Here is a 21,486-nt window from a genome sequence, read left to right as displayed (position 1 = left end):
CAGCTTTTCCTCTGGTGGGCAGCTGGTGTAGGCACCATCCCACCACCATGCCCTGCTACTGGGTGGGAAAGCATCATGCCTGCATGATGAAGTCCAAATGCCTTAGGAAGGCATTCAAGGCCCCTTGGGATCTGGCCCCTGATCGCCATCTGGCTCTCTGCATCCTTGCTCTCTACCAATGGGCTGTTCTAAACAGTTTAAATTTCCTCGAGGTTTTCCTGCTCTCTCTCATCTTAGAAGCCTTTGCTCGGGCTGCTCTCCCTCTTTCTGGAATGCCCCTTTCCTCTCTCCTGCCTACTTCCCACAGTCCATGTCGCCACCTCCAGGAAGCCCTCAAGTCTGGGTGAGGTACCCTCCTCTGTGCTAAGACAGCACCTCTAGCTTGGCTCTTAGCGTGCTGATTGATATTGCCTATAAATGCACAGCTAATCTTTCTTGGAGTCACCACAGGCCGGGCCCTGTTCTAAGCACCTTACATAATTTACCTTGTTGAATCCCTACAACCTCCTCATGCCTTGGGTGTTAGGTCCTCCTTTTATGAATGGAGAAATGGAGGCTCAAGAGATTCAGGTTACATAGTATCCTACTTTCCCGTGCTGCGTAACAAAGTGCCACGAACATGGCAGCCTAACATGACATATGGATGATCTCACTTTCCATGGTTCATAGTCAGCACAGCCTAGTTGGCCCTGTGGGGATCTCCTCGGGAGTGGAGGTGAGGCATGTTGAAGTTGTTGGTGGAATTCAGTGCCTTGCCACTCTGGCCCTGAGGCCCTCAGCCCCTGGAGGCCACCCCCTCCATGCAGTTCACACATGGCTGTTTGCTTCAAGGCCAACAGGAGACTCTTTCTCTTCAGGAAAAACTCAGTCCCTTTTAAAAATGGATTTCACCTGATTAAGCCAGGCCCACCAAGGATCAGCTCCCTTTTGATGAACCACAAATCGGTTGACTTGGGACCTTAATTACACCTGCAAAATCTCTTTACTTTTCCCATAAAAGGTCACCTAATTATGAGAGTGGCATCCCCTTATATTTACAGGTCTCCTGCATACTCTGGGGGAGGGGATTTGACAGGTGTGTATGGGGGGGAGCAGAGGGGAAGGAGAGTGGGGGCCGAAACTTGGAGGCCGTGTTAGAATTCTGCCTACCACACAGAGCTAGGGAGTGGCGGTCCCACGGTGGAGTCTGCACCTTTGACCCAGCTGAGGCAGAGAACACATGAGCTGCAGTGCTGGCAGGGTCTCAGGAGGACCAAATTGGGTACAGCATGGAAAGTGGCCTGCACGGAGTCTGGTCCACAGTAAGTGTTGGTAATAGCAGTTCTCATCCCCAAAGGCCAAGACTGTGGCTGATAGGCCCCTCTGCCTCCAGAGTCAGCAGTCGGAGGAGGAGCCTGGGGGGGTGGGGGGTGGTGATTACCACAGAATCCTTTGACCATCTAGTGTGAATCTGCCCTCTCACACGCCCATGCCCCTGGTGGAATGTAAGATAAACTTCCCCCTCTCCCTCCCCATCTCTCAGTTCTTGTCCCCGCCCCCCCATGAAGAAAGGCACAAAGTCAGGAATTGATGCTGCATCTTTTTTTTTTTTTTTACTTTTGCCTTCTTAAAGCATGTGCTGAGCTGATGGAGGAAGCAGTTTGGCAATTAAAAAGGCCCAGCGGCTTGGGCAGCGGCAGGGGGAGGCCAGGTGAGGGCCAGGGAACAGCAAAGCCCGCACTAACTTCATAAAATATAAAACAAGGGAGGGGTGAAAGGAGGATGGAGACTTGTAAAATACAATATCTTAGGGGATTGGCAATAATAAAAAATAAGGTTCATTATTTACAAACAATTTCTGTTCTTGGTCTCTGTACAGTGGGGCGGGGGTTGGGGGGTATGTCGGTGTGTTGATGGGTGTGTTTGAGGGGGGGCATGGAGGCAGTGGTCGTGTTGGTCATTGTGAGAGAGGAGGGGGTTAGCCCAGTGAGTGGTTTATCTGAGAAGGACGGATGGCTGTGAAGGGAGGGGAGAGAACAGAGTGGTCGGCCCAAGGGAACAGTCCAAATGTGGTGGGGAAAGGAGAGGCCCTGGTAAAGAGTGGGGCAAAGAAGGGCTGGGGAGAAGTGGAACCCTTTCTCCTGGGACGGGAGCCCAGGGGGCAGGGGGGCGAGCTGGATCCGGGTTAGAGAGCAAGACAACCGCTCTTCTGGGTGCCAGAGGGTACATCCCGTGTCCTGGGTCTTGGCGCAGTCTAGGAGAGTTTGATGGTGGTATTGGGGCCCAGATCCCTGGAGAGAGAACAGAAGTCTGGGGTGAGTATGTCCATTGAGGACCCTCTCACCCCTCTGCGCGCTGGATCAGCATGTGGGTGGGAGGGGGCCTTGGGGAGGCCTGTGACATGGGGACCAAGGGCCCCAGCAGAGCATGGGTGGAGTGTGGGGCCCCGGGAAGGGAAGGGGCCACCCACCTACCTCTCACGGAACCACTCCTTGGGGTGAGAGAAGTCGGGGCTGGTGCCGTTTCCACCGACGTCTTTTGGCCAGGCCTCACTCAGGTACTTGGTGGTCTCATGACTGCTGTCCAGGTGGTCATGCTGCAGGTGGTCCTGGGGCCGAGGCTCGGCCGGCCCCCCCGGCTTGATTTCCCAGCCATCTGGGGGCTCCACAGGCAGCAGGGCACTGCGGCCATCCTCCCACGAGCCTGCCCCCTCGTCGTAGAACAGGAGGCTCCGGGAGGGCACTGGACAGAGAGCTCAGGGTGAGCCTCCGTGCCGAGGCTCCCCGCTCCCAGCCACCTTCCTGGCCCGGTAGTGAAGGACGAGGGCCAGAGCCTGAACCCCAGCTCTAACATCGCCCATTGGTACGACCTCCAGCGAGTCAGGCCTTTGCTTTAGCCTTCCTAAGCCTCAGTTTGCTCATCCGTAAAATAGGGGTACTAGGGCCGACCTCTTGTAGATGTGGTTTGATGAGACCGTACAGGCGAAGTGATTGAAACTGTGTTTCGTAAGCACCCCGAGAAAGTAGTTCTTCCTAAGCAGAGGGTACCAGGGTGGGGCATCTGAGAACTGGGTTCTAATCCGATCTCTACTATTCCCTTTCTCTGAGACCTTGAATCAATGTCTTCCCCCTATTTTTTGGGGAAGAATTTATTATTATTTGAGAGAGAACACGAATTGGGGGGGGGGGTGTATGGAGAAGCAGACTTCCTGCTGAGCAGGGCCAGCAGGGGGGCAAGGGGAGCTAGGCAGAGGCTTAACCCCCCTGAGTCACCCAGGCACCCTCTTCCTCATCCCGGGCCCTAGTGTGCCTTTCAGGAAAATGAAGAAAAAGAAAACACGTTTGTCGGCTATCTGCTCTGTGCCAGGCATTGTGCAAAGCCCTTTGACCTGTATATCAAACCACGAGCATCTCACAGAAACTCCTGGAAAGGAGATATTTTTAGCCCTGTTTCACAGAACAGGTAACTAAGGTCCCGGCTTATCAGGTATTTTGGCCTATGCTGGAAGCGAGAGGCAAACCCAGGGCTGCTTGGCTCCAGGATCCGCCACCACCTTCCGGGCCCTCAGGCCCTGACCTGAGAGTGTGTGTGAAAGGCACTCCCTGCCGTTGAGCAATGCACCAGCCCTGAAAGCCAGCCAGCTCCAGAAGCCACTTCCTATCACAGATCCACACATAGGGCCTGCAACCCACTGCACTCACCCCAATGGGCTCATTCATTCCCTCGGACTCCGGCTTTGTTCCTCCGCGCTGGCCCCTACCCCCCACTTCCCTCTCTTCCTCTCCTCCGGCTTCCTCTACCTCCAAATACCCACTCTGGAAAGTGGCCTTGGAAAGTGGATATGTGACTCTCGGGCCCTCAGGCCCCCATGGCCCACCTCCCTCAGCGACTGTCCTGTCTCTTCTCAGGCCACACTGTCCAGGGAGTGGTTTTCGCTCGCCACCTCCACTTCCTCTTCCCCTAACCCTCCCCACCCCTTCCTCCTTTCAAGGCCCTGCTGGTCTAGCACATTCTCCCTGCCTATTCCTCCTTCTTGAATCCTACTCCTCCCCGTCTCCTCCCTCTCTGACCCCCATCTGTTTCCTCTTCTTCCTCCTGCCCTGCCAGATAATTTGTTCCTGGTAGATGATGAGCAGTTAGGAAGTTCTTCTGCAGGTCTACCCGAAATACGTTCTGCTTCTGGAAATCCATACTATTCTTTGCTGCACCCTCTACCAGTTCTCCCCTTGCCACCTGCCTAGCGTATCTTTTCTCTCCTCTGGTGAGGTCTTCAAAAGAGGAGGGGATGTGCTCATTGGGTAAGTGCCTGCTGTGTACCAGACCCTGTGTCAAGAGTGTGCATGCCCCGTGCCATTTAGTTGTGACAACAACCATGCCGGGGAGTGCAACTGTAACTTCTGTGTTTCTGTTGAAGACACGAAAGCTTAGGGAGCTCAAGACAGGTGCCCAAGGTCATGCAGTTAGCAAGCGGCAATGGCAGGTGGGACTAACTCCGAAGCCCCATGTGCTTCAGCACTGTACCTCACAGTCAGTCTCCCATGGGATGGTAACTATCTGAGCCCCCAGCACCGCCGCCCCTTCTCTGCCCGTGCTCGACATCACCGGTGGGTCCCGGCACGCCTTAACACAGTGCGTCAGCCGCCACCATCTGACTGGAAAGTGCGCTCGAACCGAAACGCATGTGCTATCCCAGTCCTGAAATACTAATTGTTCCTAGCAGATGCCCTGTAACCACTGGCACCATAATTCATGGGGGGTGGAAGGGGGCGGGTAGGGTGGGAACATTCTTGCTGTCCCCTAACTCCCCCCCCAACAGGCCACTCTTGGGTGAGCCTGCACTGTAGTCCCAATTCCACAACTAACGTTGAATAAATCATAGACCCTTTGGGGGCCTCAGTTTCTCCATCTACAAAATGAGGAGGTCAAATGAGATGTCGCCAGAACCCCGCTCCTCTCTTGTAGCTGGCTTATGCCCAGAAGTTGGGACCGCGAGAAGTTAGCCTGGCTCAGGGCACTCACTCTGACTGGCTGTGTACACGCTGTCTGTGGCCATGGGGTCTTCCTTCACAGTCTGGGAGCTGGAGGAGAACTCAGGGAGGCAGGGCACGAGGGAGCCCAGCACCAGAACGAAGCACAAGGCTGCCACCTGGGAGTGGAGAGAGTGGTGGTCAGACCAGGTGGGGCGGGCACAATCCTGGCCACCCCAATCCTTCTCCCCCCAAAACCAACAGGTATAAAAATCTCAGTGGTTTTCCAAGAAAGCAGCGCCCAGACCAGTCCACCCCCTAGATGCGTGGTCTTCCGCCCTTTTTGGAGAAGGTGGAGAGGCTGCTCAGGCCATCTCAGCCCATTGTGGTGGGGGGCCACCACAGACAGTGCTAGAAAAAGAGGGAAGTGGTCAACACGGTTATCACCTATAAGGTGGGGGAACCAGGAGACGGAGAAAGGAGTAGGTGGGGGTCTGGGGGGGACAGAGCATCACACCAGATTCTCAGCAGGAGGAGCTAAGAGTCACACAGCCTGAACTAAGCCCAGCCCACATCGTGCCTGCCACCTGACAGCACGAGGCTCTCAGAGGGCCCGGGGAGTGATTAGCCAGGAGGCAGCAGGCCGCACATTTCCAGGACAGTGTGGAAGAGGGACCTGCAGATGCCTGAACCACACCCTGCACATTCTTCTGGATTTCTAGAGATCTGCTCAGCCTTCTCCTCACTATTCATTCCAGAAAGAAAGAACCAAGTGTCTCCCAACCTTGTGTCTCCCTAGGCCCTTTCACCCCCAGGGTATAGAAGCTACCTCCTCAAGGGATTTGCCCTGCTATTCCCTAGCTGGGTTCATGTGAGTCACTACACATCCACATTGTGTTAGAATTGGTCAGGGAAGGTCATGTTCTAGAAGGCTCCATGGGCTTGGTGAAGGAGGCTGAGGTCTTCAGGAGCCAGCTCACCAGGCACTAGGATGGTGTACCCTGGTGATGTGGTCAATCCCTCAAAGCTCTGCCTGCCTTCCTAGAAAGCCAGCCTGGGGGACTTGTCCTCATGTGGCCCTGTGGTGAGAGGAACAGCACCTACCATGAGGCAGGTCCCAGTCTGGGTGGCGGCCATCTTGTAAGGTCTTGAGATCTTGTTGGTGACCAGAGTCTGGAGTTTCTGCAGCTGCTGGAGCAGGGTCCTGAGGAGGGCACAGTGGTCACCCGGCAGGCTCTGCCCCAGCAGGCATCTCTGCCTCCTGGTGCTCTCCCGGGGAGCACCTGGGCTGGCTCCACACTTGGCTTCCACACCAGGTGCCCGTTTTGGTCAAGACAGAAAAAGTCACCGTTTGGCTCCTCTGTGGTGTGGCTTGGGGAAGCTGGGGCCTGCCTTGTGGTGAATAGCTGGGTCACACTATGGGGGCTCAGGGGTTCCTGTGATGTTCCTGGCCAAAGTGGGGCTGGGAGGAAGGTCTGCCCACCTGGGCTGAGGTCACCTTTTTCTTCACCTTGACAGCCACAGCTACACTGACCTTCCTTCCTTTGCACCCCACGACTCCCAGAGCTGACAGAAAGGCCATGTCCAGCAGCTGTCTGGTGTGCAGTGAGGGTCCAGTAAATAGCAGCTACCATTTTGGTTAATTTTTCACTGTTGCTTTTATCACAGCACCTGTAGCACCTCGTTTCTGTTCGTGGATTTCCCTGTCGTCTCTTTCACTAACTGTGGGCTCCCTGAGGGCAAGGACCGGGTCCCACCCAATGCGGGGTCCTCTGGGCACACTCAGGGGGTCCTCAGCCCATGCTGGGCCCACAACAGTTTAACCCGTGGTCTCTTTCCTCCACCTCGCGGGGCAGTGGGGTTGCAGTTACCAGAATGTACAGCAGGTGGCGAAATAGCTCCAAGGGCCTGGCCCTATTTTGGGCCAGAAAGGAATCTGGGCCAGAGGTAGAGGGGTGAGGGGTATGGGCTCCCGCCCCCCTTCCCTGAGTGGGGGCATTCTCCAGGTCAATCGGGGGAGTGGCTGGATCCTGCTGGAGAAGCTGGGGGAGAAGGAAGGAAAGAAGGAAAAAGCCTTCTGTTGAGCACCTGCTACTACCAGCTGTTGTCTCTTGTCATTTTAATTTACCCCAGCAAATAATTATTAGAGACCTACTCTGGGCTCATGGCTAGGCACTATCAGGAATTCAGAATAACCACCAAAAAAAAAAAAAAAAAAAAAAAAAAAAAAAAGAGAGAGAGAGAGAAGAAAAGCTAATGTGAACTGAGCATTCTTAAATGCCAAGCACAGTGCTGGGCCCTTCACCGGCACCGTCTCATCGAATCTTCACAAGAATCCTGTGAGATAGAGTTTCTATCACCCCCATTTAGACAAAGCAACTGGGGACCAGAGAAGTTTAACAGTTTTCCCAGAATCATAAAACTGTCAGAGTGGGATAAAACAAACAAACAAACACCCCAGGCGGTGACTTTAGGGAGTTTCGAGGTGCTGAGGTGCTGCCGTGTTGGCCCCATACTGAGCTTTCTCAAAGGGAACTGTGCATGTGAATCGCCTGTTGAAATGGATTCTGAAAGGGGTGTGTGGGGGGCGGGGGAGTCCCGAGATCCTGCAGGTCTTACAAGCCCCCAGGTGGTGCTGATGCTGTTTTTTGGGGAGAAGAGCTCTGAGCAGCAAGCGCCCACTCAGGCCAGGGGTTCTAACGTTAGGGTACGTCCAAATCACCTGGAGGGCTTATTAAAACAAAGATTGCCGAGCCCTCCCCGGGGGGCTTCCTGATTCAGTAGGCCTGGCTCCCGGTCTGAAAATCAGCCTTTCCGACATTCCCAGGCGCCACTGCTGCTGGTCTGGGGAATTCCGCTTTGAAAGCCACCGTCCTACACCAACTCATTTAGGCGGCTCCCCTGCCCTGTCAGGTGTCTAGAGCCATGCGCGGATGAAGAAGGATGGGGAGTCAGGGGTCCCAGGCTGCAGGGTTCCTGTTTCTGGGGTTCCTGTCATCCTGAACTCAGTCACCCCTCCTGTCTCCTGCCTCGCAGAGCTATGCCAGAGCCGGGCCCTGGCCGCCGAAGGACAGGGGTGGGGGGGATGCAGGTGGCACCACCCACCTGTTGGCATTCTCCAGGGTCTCTACCTTCTTCCACAGTTCGTTGTTCTCTGATGTAAACGTCTCCACCCTGAGGGGGCCAAGCAGATGCAGGCTCAGGAGCCGGCCCCAGACTCACTGCTGCCCCCCTGCCCCGTCCACTGCTCCCTGAGGCACCCCACTCCTCGAGCCCCCTGCTCCGGTGCCCTCTGAGAGAGCACTGGCGAGCGGGGCAGACTAGGGAGTGGGTCCCAGGCCCGCCGCCCTGCCCAGGATGCTTACTTCTTTTCTAGACATTCCACGTACTCCTTCTTCTTACGGCGGCTCTCCTGGGCCGAGATCTAGATGGGGAGGCCCCAAAACAGGGGTTACCACAGCCACACAGCCATTTCTGGGGGGCCCTTAATTTTAGGGCTGGCATCACCAGGGGAGCAGAGGCTCCCACCCACCAAGGAAGCCCTAGGGCAGGGCCAAGGTCCAGCTCATGCTTTACCTTATTCTTGATTTTTCTCCGGACCCTCTTTAAGGCCTTTTCTTCAGCTTTGGTGAGGGGGAGTTTCGTGGGGATGGGGTAGCCCTCAGCAATCAGGGTGCGTTTCTCCTCCTCTGTCAGGAGCAGTGGCCCTGATGTCCCCTGTAATTTCTGTGGGAAGTAGGACATGATGGTTAGGAACCACACAGCCATGGGTTCAAATTCAAGCTCTGCCATTTACTCTTTGTGTCACTTGGGGAAGGCATTCAACTCTCTTAGCCTCGGTTTCCTAATTTGAAAAAGGGTGGATCTGAATTAAATCCACTAACGTGTCAACAGTGCTGGGAGCCCAGCATGTTAGGCCCTCGGTATATTACTGCAGGGTGGGGGGTCCCCTAGATCCCATCCTGGAATCCACAGCCTCAAATCTTACTTGTCTGGACCAGCCCCTAAACAGCACCCCCCACCAGACCCCTACAGTCTTCCCTTGGGAGGCTCCATGCAGGACTCGGGGCCTAGCTCCATGCTCCCCGGGGCGATCTGGGGCCTCCTGAGTACCGCTCCCCAAGAAGTGCTCCTTGGAGGCAGCCTGGGCCATCCCCCTGGAGGTCAGCAATGTCAAGTGCTAGTCCCGGGTCTGCAACAGTGGGGGTTTGGCAGGCCTCTTGGACCTCTCTACCTGTTTCCTCTCTACCCCAAACAGGGTTAAAAGCTTCTCACTCCCATTTGCCGGGTAGGCACCTCTCTGAGTTCTGACGGGGATGGGGATCCTCAGGCTTGGGGCTCCCAGACCCTTCCTCGCTAGTCATGTGTAGGATGGACTAACTCAGTCCCTTGCCTCTAGGGTCAGCCCACCCCCAGCTGCTTACGTGAGGGGCGGTGAGAAGGGGGGAGGTGGAGATGGCCGTGGAGGAGCGGGCCATGGGCCGGACAGGGCTGGAGGGGGGCAGAGAGCGGGGACTCTGGGAGCCGTCACTGTCGCTGCCGTGGCTGCTGGGGGGCGTCAGAGGCATCTGCACCAGGTCCTCTGGGGAGAGCGGGGGGAGGGGGGAATCCAGGTTAGCAGGGTTGCGTCCCACCTCTTGGGGGACATCAGAGGTCGGCCAGCCCTGACATGGTGGGGGACGGAATAGTGGGGCCTTGACCAGCTGTGCCATCAGAAGGCCCTCTGCCAGGTCACAAAGACGAGCTGACATCCCAGAAGTAGATTCCTGAGTGCCAACCCTTCCTCGATGCCACAGAGGCCTGGCTCCTTTAAGCCTGGTCCTTGGTGTGGCTATCACGGAGGAGGCTGGATTCTTGAAGTCCCTCCCCTCTCCCTGACTTCACAGGGTCCAGGCCCTGGGAGCCTCCAGCTTGGTAACCCCAGAGGTGACTGGAGCATGCCCACAGCCAGACCCATGGGAATGAGGCTGGGCAAGCCAACAGCCTCTGTCACTTCCTTTTTCCCACTGCCAAACATCTAGCCACAGCAATCCCGGGGATTCCACTTCCAGCTCAAGCGGGACAGGACAGCAGGCACTGGGCTTTCAGCAGACCAGCCAGGAGCCCTGTGGTCCCCAGCCTCCCCCCGCTCCCCCGCTGCTGCTCTGTGGCCAGAGCATCAGGAAGACTGACAGGCTGCAGGTGGTCAGGGAACAACCTGGGCAGAGCCACGAGGAGGACCGAGAGCCTAGCTGCAGGGAGAGCTTGCAGGACAGCACAGAATGCCCAGATCATGCAGAGTGGGCTGAGGCTCAGAAGGAACAGCCACCTCCTTCCAGACTCCACCCCAAACTGCCCCCTGCATGAGTCCTCTCTCCCTCCATGGACTTCGATTTGCCTCATAAGGACGCCATGATGTAAAGAGCCTGGAACGCAGAGTCAGGGAGCCTGAGTTCAAGTTCTGCTGTCACGTGCCCCAAGTGTGTGACCTACAGTCATATTAATTAACCCCTCCCAGCCTTACTTCCCTGTTGAAAGGGAGTGAACTGATTGCTGGAAGCCGTGAGGACGCAAGGAGCTCATGTATGTGAAGATGCTTTGCAGATTGAAGGGCTCTCTACAAGGTGATATGTTTTCACGATGGCCCCTTTCTACCTTCTGTGAATCTTCTCTCTGAGGGAGTGAGCAATGTGAGGGAGAAGCTTGGGTCTTATTCATCTTTCTAAACCTTGTGCTACTCAGCCCAGGACCTGATGCATAGTAGATGCTTAATGAATGTTTGATGAATTAATGGGGTAGGGTTGGAAAGATTCAGTTAGCTATTCTCCTTCTGGCCAATCCAAGAAGTTTCCTCTGTTCCCTTCTCTGTCAGATCTGGGGATGTGCTTCCAAGGCCTCCTGGGGAATCTGCCATCTCTAATCCATATGGCTGCTATGAAATTGGCCCTCACTACTCTGTGATCTACTTGGGTACAGGAACTGTCTTCTCTGCTTCCCCAGACATGCCAAATGAACTCTTATTGGATGGATGGATGGATGGATAGATGGATGGATGGATGGATGGATGGATAAATGGGTGGATAGATGCATGGATGGATGGATGGGTGGCTATAGAGTGGGCTTCCATTAGTGAATGACGGGAGGGGGATTAGCTAACAGGGTGAGGGTGTCAATAACAGAGATGACAGTTGTAGACTGGGTAAGAAGGGGCTGGAAGGATGGAAAGTGTGCAGGGCATGGAGAAAAGGATATTCTGGGGAGAGATGGGGGCTGTTGAGGGAGATGAGTGGGCTGAGACAAGGGAGCTGGGATACTGTCTGACCATGACTAGAGAGGAAGAGTTCTTCTCTGGACACACTTACCTGGTGTCACTTTGAGGAACTGAGTCACCTCCTGGGGCTCTGCTTTGATCACTGGCGGCTGCGTCATCTCTCCTGGGGCCTGAGGAAGAGACAGGTCCAGTTCCATCAGCTGCCCTTGGGGCTGTCCCCACCATGCCATTCAACCTCCTACCCTCCCTGAGTCTGGCAGTCTGCTCTGCACAATTAAGGAGGTGGCTGGACTCAGGGTTCTGGGCACAGCGCAGAGGGAGAAGAGGCAAGTTCTCAGGCTTCGAGAAGCCAAGTCAGACCTAAGAGAAGAGAATGATGGCTAAGTAGTTAGTGTAGTTTAGACCTTCAGCTTGGAGAAAGAGGGCTTCTTGTGGCCTCCAAGGCCAAAGCCATCTTCTTGGTGGAGGCTGCTCTGTGCTGACCATCACAGGCCTTGGGATGTGGGCTGCCAAGGGGCAAGTCATGTCTGGCACATTATACTGTTCAGTGACGGATAACAGTAGCACAGGTGAAGAAGGCCTTAACTGGTGGGCGCAGGGTGAGCTCTCTACACAGCTGAACTTTGAAAGGAGTCCTGAAGTATAAATAGGAATATTCCAGATAAAGGACAGGGCAGGTGGTAAGTGACAGGAAAGGAATTCGAAGCAGAGGAAAAGCATCTGCAAGGGCACAGAGGCTAGAGAGCATGGCCAGATCTGGAAACTGCGAGTATTCAGGGTATCGAGAGTGTAGGGGTATGTGTCAGGAAGGGGTGGTAGGAAATAAGACCAGAAGGCCTGGCTAGGGGGTGGGGTGGGGGTGCTTGTAGGATTCGCAGAAGGTAGAAAGGGACCAGACAAAAAAGTTTGAAACAATAAGGAGTCCCTGATGGGTTGTATCACAAAGGACTGACAGAGCTAGATTTATGTTTTAAACAAACATGCACTCCTATTTCTTTGTATTCTAACTTGCTGTTCCAGAAAGGACATCAAGAACATGCCCAAAGATACAAATGTAGTGATCTGAAGGGGTACCTGCACCCCAATGTTTATAGCACCAATGTCCACAATAGCCAAACTACGGAAAGAACCCAGATGTCCAACGACAGATGAATGGCTAAAGAAGATGTGGTAGATATACACAATGGAATATTACTCAGCCATCAAAAATGAAATCTTATCATTTGCAATGATGTGGCTGGAACTAGAGGGTATGATGTTAAGCAGAATAAGTCAATCAGAGAAAGACAATTATCATATGATATCACTCATATGTGGAACTTAAGAAACAAAACAGAGGAGCATAGGGGAAGGGAGGGAAAAATAAGACAAAACGAAATCAGAGAGGGAGACAAACCATAAGAGACTCTTAACCATAGGAAACAAACTGAGGGTTGCTGGAGGGGAGAGGGGTGAGGGGATGGGGTAACCGAGTGACAGGCATTAAGGAGGGCACGTGATGTCATGAGCACTGGGTGTTATACACAACTGAACTCTACCTCTGAAACTAATGATATATGTTAATTAACTGAATTAAAAAAAAAAGAACACGCATGGCTTCCCACCCATGATTACCGACATGCATCTAAGTGGTGTTCTCTCTGTGGAAGGCGCTGTGTTACTGGGTGCTGGCGTTCAGGGCCGAGTCTCCCCTCTGGGTCCACAGCCAGCAAAGAGAGGCCATGATATTGTGGGTGGGACACAGAATCACCAATGTAGGCAGATGAGTAAGAATCACAGAAGGTTCCAGTTGGCAGGGACCTTGGAGACTCTCTGGTCTACATCCTAGCTCAGCCCTCAAGTGACAGAGAAGGTACTGTGATGCAGAAGGGTGGGTCACACAGCCCATTACTGACAATGCCAACTTCTAGTTCCTGTGCCTTCCATGAGGGAAACGTGGTTTCACTAGAGTGGGAAGTGTGGGCTTCTGGGGCTTGGAGGCCAAGTTTGGAATGCAGTTCATTATTTCTGTGTGTGCGGGTGTTTTTGCTTGTTTGTTTGTTTTGAGGGGGGAGAGGTGGGGGAGGGGCAGAAAGAGAGAAACGGAGAGAGAGAATCTTAAACAGGCTTGATCTCACAACTCCGAGATCATGACCTGAGCCGAAATCGAGAGTGGGATGCTTAACTGACTGAGCCACCCAGGTGCCCTGCAGCTCATTATTTCTGACTGTGTGATCTGGGTAAGCCGCTTAGCTCCTTGAGCCTCAATTTCCTTCTCTGAGGCATGTGCCCGATCTCCGAAGACTCTGACTGTTGCTGCTGCTGCCGCACCTTCCCCTGCTCTCTGGTGAGGCCTGAGGAGTCGCTGAGCCAGTCTTGGATATGGTCACAAAAGATCTTCCACCTTTGCAGCTGACCCTGGTCCTCTGGGTCAGTGGGGGGGCGGGTACCGAGGGGCTGATCTTGGCCTTTGGCCACATACATTTTGATCAGATGAGACGTGTGGCCAGCAGGGGGCAGAGGCGGTCAAACCCTGAATCCAGGGATTTGAAGACGGCCCTGATATTGTAGACTCAGGGTGTGAAGCCCCTTAGAGGCAGTTCAGGCTCCCATTTTACAGATAAGAAAGCTGAGGAAGAAAGAGAAGGCAACATGCCCAGAGCACAAATGAGGGCTGAGCTGGGACCCAGGCAGGGCCCGGAGTCTGGGCCTCTCATTCCCAGGAGGCTCTTCAGCTGTTAGATCTAGAGTTGGATGCTGTTACCTGAGTATCATGGTGGGCGGTGGGGGGGGGTGGCCTGAGCGTATGAGGTAAAAAGTATTGATCTCACGAACATATACAACTGAAATATAGCACAGCTGTTGTATTCTCGCTTTGGTCTTTCTTTTTAAAAATCCCGACACTTTGAGAGAGCTATCTGACCTGTGCTCTCTCCGGCTCTGAGACCCTGCACCGGGCCCCCAACTCCCAGCTCTGCCCGGGTCCCTGTCAGCTTCCCTCTGCGCACAGTGAGGGGCCCCAGCTTCCTCCGAGGGTACTACGGTTTGTTCCCATCCTAGGATGGTGAGGGGGCAGCCCAAGGGGTAGGCAGAGGCCTGGTCCAGCCCCGAGGGTCACACTGCTCCCAGTTCACACAGCCCCGGGCTACACAGGACTTTGGCAGCCTCTTCCCACAGAGACCCACCACCCGGCCTCCCTCCGCCAGCCCCTGGAAACAGTCCCCAGGCTCACCTGGTGGGGGACAGGCAGCCTGGACAGGGGGCTGAGGCCCAGCAGCGGAGTGGTGGCCATGGCGGCAGCAGCGGCCATGGCTGAAGAGGCGGCCAGAGGGTCCACGGGCAGCTCCGGGCTCTGCTCCTGCTTCACCATGACGGAGCACAGTTTGTGTCCCAGCACCCATGCTCCGTGTTCCACGTCTGGGGAAGGGGGCAGGACCAGGCTCAGGGGACTCCGTGAGCAGAGGGCTCTGCCACCCTCCTCCCTCTGGGAGCTGCTCTAGACTGGGCTGAAGAGAGATGCTGGGGTACAGGCAGGCAAGGGCAGAGAGGAGCGCTTGGCAGGTAGGCAGGGGCCAGAAGAAGTGGGGCATCTACTTTACTTAGCAGCTCACAGAGCAGATGTGGACAACAGATCTGGACCCGTCCTGACCGGCTGTGTGACCTTAGGTAAGTTGCTAAACCTCTCTGAGCCTTAGCTTCTTCATCTGCAAAAGTGCCTGATAAGAAGTCAATGCTCAGTAAATGCTAGCTACCGTTCACACAACGATTGCTCTTCAGTGAACATTTGCTGAGCCCCGTGCTAGGCGCTGGGGACCTAGTGAGAGTCGCAAGCAGTTGAGTGCAGCTGGAATGGAAAGGGAAAGGGAAGGTGAGCCCAGAGAGGCCAGCAGGGGTAGTGTGGCCTGGGAGGCTGGGCTCACTGCTGTGAGTTTGTCCTAAAGGTAATGGGGAAGCACTGAAGGGTTTTAACCACGCTCAGATCTGTAATGTCGAAAAAAAATCACGGTGCATGCATGTGGAGAAGGGCCTGACTGCAGGCAAGATGGAGGCGGGGAGACTTGCAGGAGGCTGGTGACATAGTCCAGTGAGAGAAGATGAAGCCTGAGCAAAGGAAGTGACAGTGGGGATAGAGAGGAAGGGACGTACTGGAGACAAATTTAGAGGGGCGAATCCACAGAACCTGGTGACAGGATGGGGGGAGGTGAGGAGGTGGGGGTGGGGAAGGTATGTGGGCGGTGAGGTGTGATGTCCGAGTTTCCCAGGGCAGCAGTGCCCACTTCCTGCCCTCCTAATGAGGCTCCTGCCTCACCTGGGCCACAGGGCTGGCAGGCATCACTTCTTTTCCTGTTGGGTGCCTACAGTCCTGCACCCCAAGTCAGCCCTGCAAGCCCCAGGCAGTGGTGAGGTGAGGCGGGGGTCTAGGCAGCCAACGTGCAAGGGAAAGGCCAGGGGGCTCTGGCCTTTGGGGCCTGCTGTGGGTAGAGAGAGGGGGTCAGTGGTGCCTGGTCCCACCTCAGAGACTAGGCCCCACCCTGCTGGGAGCCTGAGTGCCCCAGCTCTGGGCCACAGGCTGCCCCAGGGCTCCAGGAACACCCACAATCTTCCCAAATTACAGGGCCAGCTGTCCGGCCTCCGGGAAGCTGCCCCTGCAAAGGGCCCACAGACAAATTGCTCTAAAAATAGACTTGGGGTGGCCGAGGAGTTGCTGGGCTGGCCTAGAGGGGGTGGATGAAGGGGGTCCACCCCACATGCGGCCCCTGCCCAGGGTGAGGCCTGAGGATGTGCTGACATGACTTCCAGAGGTTTGGCTGAGAAGCCAGGGCCTGCAGGGAAGCTAAGACCTCTGCAGCCACGGCCCTGGAGGGATGCTATCCCTGCCCTCACAGGGGTGGGGGGGGGGCGGTGCAGAGGCCTATCTCTGCCCCTGGAGAATCTCAAAGACCCTTTTAAGCAGCACACACTGCTTGAGCTGAGTGAGGCCCTCAGCCCCCGCTACATATGAATTCTTTTATCCCTCCCAATAATCCTATGGGGCAGGCACCATTATTCTCCCCATTTGGTAGACGAGAATATTAAGAAACTCATTCAAGACCACTGTCCTCTGAAGAGAAAGAGGAATTAAAAATGCTGTTCATTGTGCTAGCCACTATAGTATTGACAGGACTTTTATATGCACCATGAAAAGAGCCACTAATTCTTCTTATATATTACATGCTGGGCACTAAACTGGGTATTTATGTATAGATTTGAAAATCCTGGCTAGAATTCTTATGACACATATATTATCTTCATTTTATAACTGAGGAAACAGAGGCCCAGGGAGCTGAAGCAACTTGCTCCAGATCACACTGCAGCTGGAGGTGGCATGAGGACACACAGCGAAGCCTGTCTGGGTCCACACCCAGTACCCTCCAGGCTGCGGGTCCAGTGGTGGTGGCAAGGGTGTGAGGTTTAGCACCAAGGGGCTTGCTTGCTCCCTAGTCCCTACCAAGCATTTTACTGTGTGTGTGACCTAAACAACTTGGCTTTCCTGAAGCCTCATTTTTCTGATCAGACAAATGGGGATTATGATAAAAGTGATTGATTTCCTACCGCACCCGTGAGTAGTGGGAAGTCAATGAGACAATTAACACGAAGGTACTTTGTAAACCAGACAGTACTACAGACATAGTTACTGTTATTCCCATTTGTAGATGAGGAAACTGAGGCTTTAGAGAGGTTGAGAGGTGTCCATGATCACCTAGACAAATGTGACAGGGTCAAGACCACCTGTTTTTGAGAAAACACCCAAAAGGACCATTTCTAGGTGGGGTGTGATCTGGAGTCTGTTGTTTACCAGAGAGGAGAGACTCAAATGGTCCTTTGCTTAAAAGGTGTGTGGGGGGGGGTTGGTTGGAGGGGAGCTTCAGAGAACCCCACCTTCGGGAATAAAACTAGGGTGCAGGCATCTGTCCCAGGTAGCATTTCAGAGGACAGTGCAGTATGAGGAGGTGGCAAGGTTCGGAGTCTCAGAAACTTGTCCACATTTATGGTTTAGTTGCCCCCCACTGTCTCTTCTGCGTCAGTGGTTCTCCAGCCCAAGCATGCATCAGGATCACCTGGAAGGCTAGGCCCTACCCCCAGGGTTTCTGATCCAGCCTGTCTGCATGAGGCTGAGAATCTGCGTTTCTAACAAGTTCCCAGGTGATGCCATCGGTCAGGAACCACCCTTCGCACACCACTGATCTAAGTCAGTAAGACCCCCTGGTGAGCAGTGTCCATACGGGTTTGATATGAGACAGAACAAAAGGGCAGGAGGCAGCACTCCTCTGAGAGGTGTTTGTGGGTGACTCCTCTGGGAGCCCCTGGGCGTCTCAGCCTGCAGTGCCCCCCCCCCGTTCCATCAAAAGCTTCCTCCCCTCCTGGGCTTTCTGGGTCTGTGCTGTCCTGGGTCCCCTGCCCTTTCTTACCTTGGGTGGTGTCCTCCATCTTGATGGGCACAAGGGGACTCTGAGGCGCCGAGTCACCACTCAGGGAGTAGCTGTGCTCAGCCTGGATGCCTGGTGTGGGGGAGTCCAGTTCCATGTCCAGTAGAGGGCTCTTCTCGTCCAGCACGGGGTCATCAAAGAAGCTGCTGAACAGATCGTTGGAGAAGTCCTCCATGTTCTCCGCAAAGTGGTCCAGGTGCTCCGGGAAGTGCTAGGGAAGGAGGAGGGGGATGGGCGCGTCAGCTGAGCTTGGGAAAGGGGCGCAGATGCTGCTGTGGTGGGGGCTCCCAGGCCTGCCACCACCACCACCGTCACTGCAACCGCTCCATTATTCTTCCCGGCCTCATTAATGCCACCACCATCGCCACCACCCATATCCCCAGGACCCACTATTATTTCTATTATGACCGTCACTGCTGTCACCAGCACCTCTCCCTCCACCCCTGCTGCCATCTCCAGCCTCACTGTCATTATCCTCCAGGTGAGCAATAGCATCCCCAGACCAGGTGACAGAAGACTGGGCTCTCTCATTCTGGCTCTGTGACCTTGGTTCCATCGCTCAGCCCGCCTGAGCCTGTTTCTCCGTCCGCCCTACTTCATGGGAAGACTAAAGAGTGTCTGTGCCAGCAAGTTTGCATCCCAAAGGCAATATTGGTGACTTTGGTATCTTTTGCTGGAGTGCAAAGTGATGGGATTATCAAGGCTTCCGCTCCCCTCATTAACACAGTCCCCGCCTGTCCTCGTGCTTCCAGACTCTCTGCTTTCCAAGACGGTCTTTATGCCAAGAGATTCGGCTCTGAAGCCGTGTTACTTGGGTTCGAATCCTGGCCTTGATACTTCTAGCTATGACTCAGTGCTGATGAAACTGTGGGTCGGTGACTCATTTAACGGGTTGTGAAATCCATCCAGTAGGTCACAACCAGGATTTAAGAGAAAATAAAACAGAAAAATAAGAGTAGAAAATACCAGACTGCACTTCACATAGTGAAACTAAATACCTGGTGAGGTTCTTGTCCCAGCTGTGTGTGTGTGTTTGTGTGTGTGTGTGTGTGTGTGTGTGTGTGTGTGTGTGTATGGACTCGGTAATGAATCAAATACATTTCTTAGAAACAAAAAAGTCTGAAAAATATTCATCTCTGAGATCTTGGGAAAGTTAATTAACCTCTCTCTGCTTCATTTCCTCTTTTGTACAGTGCGGATGATAACAGTTTCTGTCAGGATTATTGTGAGGATGGCCCTGGGTACATAATAATTACTCAACACACATTGTCTCTTATTATTATTAATAAAGCACCTGGTGGCTGGTATACAGTAGGTGCTTATTTTTTTCTCTCTAAAGAATGATACACATGTAAGGAAATGTACTGCTGTTCATTATTTACTGACTGAATGCATTTGCTGGTGGGTTGGAAGAGATGTGGGAGGGGGGTTGCTTCAGGTCCTGGAGTCCAGCCTGGTGAGTGGTTAGTGACTGGCTTCTGGGGTCGAGGTCTGCAGCTGTTGGCCCTTTCTGGCATGGCACACTCAAAGCCTGCCCCAGTCCCGAAGGGGTGAACAGGCAAGCCCTCTGAGACTAAGCTTCAGATTATTTCACTTCTCCATGCCTCAGTTTCCCTATCTGCAGAGGGGAAATAATAGTTCCTCTTTCACAGTGTTGTCATGAAGATCAAATATCTGTTAGGTGCTTAATACTCACCTTCTAGGATTATCAGTGTAAAATGAGTGAAGTACAAATACCACTTATACGTAGAACACACACCCATTAATTCATGTAGCAGAATGGTGCCTCGTATGTAGTGAGTACTCAATGGTTGTTAGCCATTATTAGTATGAAAACTGCAAAACTCTGGGCCTGAGCTGAGCTGAAGAATGAAGAATCAAGGACAAAAAAAAATGCAGAAGCCCATTGACTCAGGTACTCTTTCCCCTTTTCCCAGTTTGCCAGACTTATCTACCCTACATTTTTACTGTGATTTTAACCTCCCAAAGTGCTTTCATATGCATGATTTGTTAATCCTCATGATTACCTGATGAGATAAGGAAGCTGCATATCTGCATTTGACAGATAGGGAAACTGAGGCCCAGGGAAGCCAAGTATAACAGAGAAGTGTCCACAACCCCTCATTGCCCAGTCCTTCCCCACTGTAGCAGACATTCCTCCATGCAAGAATTGCCTGCTTGCCAGGCTGAAAACTCCCTGAGGCAGGGTCTGTATCTCATTCACCTGCTGGATCCTAGCACCTGGCCCATGATAACTATTGGTGGAGGGACATGGCCTTGCACCCCAGAGGGCAATGCCATCATTATGTCAATTGTTCATCAGTGCCCGGGGTGAGGCAGTACCAGGAGATACCAGTACTAAACACATCTCTAAGAATAACTATGATCCCACACTAAGGCCATTTACAGGGTACCCCCCCCCCCAACCATCCATCCAGCCCCAGGCAGGACGGTGCTAGCTACACCCTCCGCAGGGCCTGGGCCAGCCCAGCTGGGGGAGCTTTGCCCCTGCCCTCTCTCACAGGGTCTCTCAGAGGCCTGGTGTGGGGCCCAGTGGGAGGGGGTTGTAAGGAAGGGAGGGCAGTGAGTCAGCCACTAAGGTATTCCTCCAGCAGCTGCTTCTCAGGCGATAAGGGTTTGCCAAGCCCTTTCCTGGGGCCTGGGAGAGGAGAAATGTTTCCTCCAGTCTGGGCTGGGGTCCCTGAAGGCCTTAACTCCAGGCAGATGAGCCAGGTCCTTCTCAGAGACCCCTTTCGGGGTGCCCACAGAAACCTGCTCAGGGAGCTCAGCTGGCCCCCTTTTGTGAGCAGCCCCCACCTGCTGGAAACAGCAGCCAAGGCCCAGCAGGATGGAGCTTCCAGAGGGTGGGAGCCAAGTGGAAGGGGAGGGCGGCCAAGGGGCAGGCAGGGTGGGGGTGGAGGACACTCAGAAAACCCGGTCCTCTTTGCTCAGGGCTTCCTTGTGTGCTGGTTGGACCACTGGTGGCAATGGTGGGCATGTCTCATCAGCTCCAGGCCAACCTCCTGCTTGTGGGAGCATGCCAGAAGGGACTCCCTTCAGAGAGCTTTGTAGCCTTATTTCTATCTGGTGCCTGGCTTCTCAAAGCAGCTCACTTATGGTTGGTTTATATCATCACATGAGAGACAGAAGACACCTAAGAAAGCCCATGGTCCTCACTCCCTACCCCCACCCCATTTCCTAAAGAAGAAACTGAGGTCCAGAGAGGGAAAGCCACCTACCCAGGGTCACACAGGGAGTTGATGTTTAGGGAGGGGTCCTCTGAAGCTCTGAAACTGCACAGGAATGGGGGGGGGTCACCTTCTCCTTGTTGTCCTCTCACTTCTTCCACAGCACCCACCCTCCCGCTACCTTGGAAAGCCCACTCTAGGGATCTCAGGCCTACTTAGCTCCAGCATGCCCGCGTTCCCCCCACCCCCAACCACACCCAGCTCTACCTCCAGTTCACAGGCTAAAAGCTGAGGTTTCAAGACTATCCGAAGTGAATTATTGCCCCAGGGGAGGAAGGGGGGGGGTAATCTATAAATGGCAGGGAGTCGTGCGTCAACGTTCAGAGCGGGATAGGGTTCTACCGGGGTGGTGAGCGTTCTGGGGTGCCTTGCCAGGCAACCGGGATGGGAAGCCAGAGAAGGAAATATTATGATTTGTTTCCCTCCTCGTTAAAGACTTTTTCCTACAGTCATGCCAATATAAGCTCCTTCTCGGAGGCCACGCGCAGTCGGCCCCGGCTCCTCTCTCTCTCTCTCTCTCTCTCTCTCTCTCTCTCTCTCTCTCTCTCTCTCGGAGAGGTCTCGGACTCTCCTGCTCGCACGCCCGCGCGCCCGCG

The 21,486-nt window shown here is 54.1% G+C and overlaps 1 protein-coding gene across 1 annotated transcript in view; it reads right to left on the bottom strand.

The window, feature by feature from the left end:
• Window positions 1–1,570: 1,570 nt before the first annotated feature.
• The window catches only part of CREB3L1 (cAMP responsive element binding protein 3 like 1), a 35,078-nt gene continuing 15,162 nt past the window's right edge, over window positions 1,571–21,486 (bottom strand). Inside the window, exons 2-12 of the mRNA XM_040639012.1 lie at window positions 17,625–17,853; window positions 14,408–14,592; window positions 11,288–11,366; window positions 9,371–9,528; window positions 8,523–8,672; window positions 8,312–8,370; window positions 8,052–8,120; window positions 6,051–6,150; window positions 4,999–5,125; window positions 2,454–2,721; window positions 1,571–2,270 (exon numbers count right to left, since the gene is read on the bottom strand). Of these exons, the coding sequence (XP_040494946.1) occupies window positions 2,234–2,270; window positions 2,454–2,721; window positions 4,999–5,125; window positions 6,051–6,150; window positions 8,052–8,120; window positions 8,312–8,370; window positions 8,523–8,672; window positions 9,371–9,528; window positions 11,288–11,366; window positions 14,408–14,592; window positions 17,625–17,853 (1,461 nt within the window). The 3' untranslated portion in view covers window positions 1,571–2,233. The remainder of the gene's footprint in view (window positions 2,271–2,453; window positions 2,722–4,998; window positions 5,126–6,050; window positions 6,151–8,051; window positions 8,121–8,311; window positions 8,371–8,522; window positions 8,673–9,370; window positions 9,529–11,287; window positions 11,367–14,407; window positions 14,593–17,624; window positions 17,854–21,486) is intronic.

Source organism: Ursus maritimus, unplaced genomic scaffold (assembly GCF_017311325.1).
Source record: "Ursus maritimus isolate PB19 unplaced genomic scaffold, ASM1731132v1 scaffold_23, whole genome shotgun sequence".
In the NCBI taxonomy this organism is placed as follows: Eukaryota; Metazoa; Chordata; class Mammalia; order Carnivora; family Ursidae; genus Ursus; species Ursus maritimus.
The sequence above is the reverse complement of the archived record's forward strand: the minus strand, read 5'-3'. Positions and strand labels throughout refer to the sequence as shown.